The following is a 3,276-nucleotide window of genomic DNA, read 5'->3' on the forward strand; positions in this document are numbered from 1 at the left end:
TTTTCTTACAATGCAAACTATGCATTCGCTCCAGCATTCTCAACATCCTCCCACCTTGAGTCATCAACTCAATTTCGTGTTAAGGATTACGCAAACTTGGAGTAATAAATTGTTCTCATAATAACACAGGAAACTTACGATTAAACGATCTTATAATCTATCAGGTCTTTTAACAATTCGACCACTTCGCGTTCTCATTTCCTTTTCGAGTATTCGCTTCTCGACCATGTTCGCCTTTTCGTGTATCGCTGCACCTTCTTCATCGGCTGCATCTACTTCTAATTCTAACGGATAAAGGCGTTGTATCGGTCTTTTTAGGCGACCTTCTTTGGTTTTCAAAACGGCCACTCGAACCACGCCATCTCGTCCGACAACGAGTTCCTCGATCCGCGCTAAAGGCCAAATGACTCGTTTGCGATTATCATCGCCGATCATGACTACATCACCGATCTTTAATTTTCGTGGTTCCCTAACGTTACCTCTCGCAATCAGCTGGCTCAAATATTCCTTTCGAAATCGATTCCGCAAGTGTTCCATTATTTCTTGTTTATATCTGAATCGCGCGTTTAAATCAATTCTTTCGATCATGTCTATATCTATTACTTCCGCTTCTCTAATATCGTGCAAAAACATCGCGGGTGTCAGTGCTTTTAAGTCATTTGACTCTTCCGAGAGATAAGTTAAAGGTCGTGAATTTAACGTACGCTCGCAGTCGCATAAAACCGTATTCATTTCTTCATACGCTAGACACGCTTTTCCGAGAACCTTACGAAGTATATTTTTTAGTAAGCCGATTAAGCGCTCCCACCATCCTCCCCACCATGGAGCAGAGGGGGGATTGAATCGCCAGTCGATCCGATTCGTAGAACTATACTTCGTGATCTGGTCCCAGTTCAGCCTCTTGAACGCATTGTCAGCTCCAACAAAATTCAACCCTTTATCGCTGTACATGATCGTCGGTCTGCCTCGACGTCCGATAAAGCGTCGCAGACTTCCTAAGAACGCGTGAGTCGACATGGAAGTTACAAGTTCTAAATGTACGGCTCGATAGATTGCGCAGTTGTATAAACATATCCACGCCTTTTCTTTTCCGCGTAGAATTAACGGTCCTGCAAAATCTACCCCGGTCACCTCAAATACAGAAGCTACTTTCACGCGATCAACAGGCAACGGAGCGGTGATCGCTTGCATCGGTTTGGCTCTGTGTTTTTTACATATTTCGCACTTATGTATAATCGAACGTACCGTTTTTCTTATTGACAAAATCCAAAATTTTTCTCTCAAATGACACATAACCGTCTGTACCCCCGCATGACACATATTTTCATGGGTTTCACGGATCAACAATTCCACTGCCTTGTGTTTGCAATCTAAAAGTATTGGATACAAGAACGGAAAACTATCTTGGCGTTCGACTATTCTTGTCTTTAACCGAATTAACCCGTCCGTGTGCGTGAAAGTCTGTAACGTAGCTAACTTTGCGTCTCCTTGTGGCAGGAACATCTTACTCTGTAAGTATTTCAAGACCTTGAGTTCCGCCTGGTAGATTTCGACATAAGTCAACACCTTGCCTTTCGTCCTTTTACTTTTATACTTGAAATTCACAAACCGTATAATAATAGTGAAAAATCTGATCATCCTAGTATAGCAAGAGAACGTTTGTATAATCTTTTCCATTATCTCTTCCGCGTTGAACATAACAATCTGACTTGATTTCTTGCTCTCACCATTCACCTTGTCTTCATCGATCGCACCTATACCCACTGGCCATTCGCATTGTTCTTTACGAAGCCAGCTGGGACCCTCCCACCAACGAGAGTCGAGCAACTGTCTTGCTTGACAACCTCGAGACGGAAGGTCCGCAGGGTTTATCTCGCCCGGTACATATCTCCAAACTCCTGAAGACGTGGTTTGTCTGATTTCCTTTACGCGGTTCCATACGAAAGTGCCCCATTGTGTGTCTCTCTTCAGCCAGGTCAACACCGTTGTCGAGTCCGACCAATAAAAGGTTGGGCCTTCGAACTTTAAGAATTCTTTTATACCCTGGGTTTGTCGACTGCCTATCAATGCAGCTAATAACTCAAGACGCGGTATCGTTGCTTTTACCGGTGCAATTCTAACTTTAGCTGCGAGAAAGTCTAACTCAACGCCGTCTCTACCTTCACTACGCAAAAATGTAACAGTAGCATAAGCGTTCTTGCTCGCGTCACAAAAAGTGTGCAGTGAACGCGTCCCGTGCCCTATTCCCCTCGGGATCTCTATGTCGTTTAAGTAGTGTAACTGGTTGTACCAGAGTAAAAATTCATGACGAATATCCTCCCTCACGGGTGTGTCCCAATCAACTGCTTCTTCCCACAATTTTTTCAACATCAATTTGGGTAGCAATGTTACGGGGGATGTAAACCCGATGGGATCAAACACCTTATTTGCCATAGCCAAAATGGCTCGTTTCGAAATTACCTCGCTATCTTTATCTTTCCAAGTCGTAGAATTTATCGAAATTGTGTCGCGAATCTTATTAAATGACAATCCTAACACCGAAGTTGTTTCCTTACCGGTGGCATCATTAGTAAACTCCCACCCTCTTAAATCAAAGCATCCCGCGGCCATTACATCCTTAGACTGGGAAACGAAAGAAGTCAGTTCTTCTACAGAATCCACGCTCGCGACGCAGTTATCCACATAAAATGATCGCGCCAATTTCTTAATCGTTTCCACCGACCAACGATCCCCATACCGAGCGGGGGTGTCTCGAATCAAACTCGTGAAGTGATACTCCAGAACCGCTCCCAATAAAAAAGGGCTACAGGTGAGGCCAAATACTACGCGTCGGTGCCTAAAAGTCTGGAGTTTCCCGTTCTCAAACCACAGAAAGCGAAGATAGTCTCGATCTTTAGGATTTACTTCGATTTGTAAAAAAGCTTTACGGACATCAGCGAGCACTGCGAGTTTGCTTTCTCGGAATCTAAGCAGCACGGCCGGTATTAACTCAATCAAATTCGGTCCCTTTTCTAGACAGTCGTTGAGCGAGGGAAACCCCTTTTCCCTAGCAGACGCGTCAAAAACCGGCCTGATCCTCGTGGTACTGTCTAGTTTGATGACCGGGCGGTGAGGCAAGTAGTGCGAGCAAGAATTCAAGTCTTCGGCGGGTACAGTTTCTATAATACCCTCTGCAATCCAATCCGCGAAGACTCTGTCATATTCATCAAATAATCCGTCCTTTACCAACTTTTGGACGGTCTTGTCCAATCTCGCCCTAGCCAGTTCGAAATTGGA

General features: G+C 44.4%; 1 protein-coding gene across 1 annotated transcript; it reads right to left on the minus strand.

Annotated features, from left to right (window-relative positions):
* Positions 1-150: 150 nt before the first annotated feature.
* Positions 151-2,433, minus strand: LOC144477596 (uncharacterized). The gene has a single exon (XM_078195322.1). It carries the CDS (start codon positions 2,431-2,433, stop codon positions 151-153), a length of 2,283 nt encoding a protein of 760 aa, XP_078051448.1.
* Positions 2,434-3,276: the final 843 nt, after the last annotated feature.

Source organism: Augochlora pura, unplaced genomic scaffold (assembly GCF_028453695.1).
Source record: "Augochlora pura isolate Apur16 unplaced genomic scaffold, APUR_v2.2.1 APUR_unplaced_2195, whole genome shotgun sequence".
NCBI lineage: Eukaryota > Metazoa > Arthropoda > Insecta > Hymenoptera > Halictidae > Augochlora > Augochlora pura.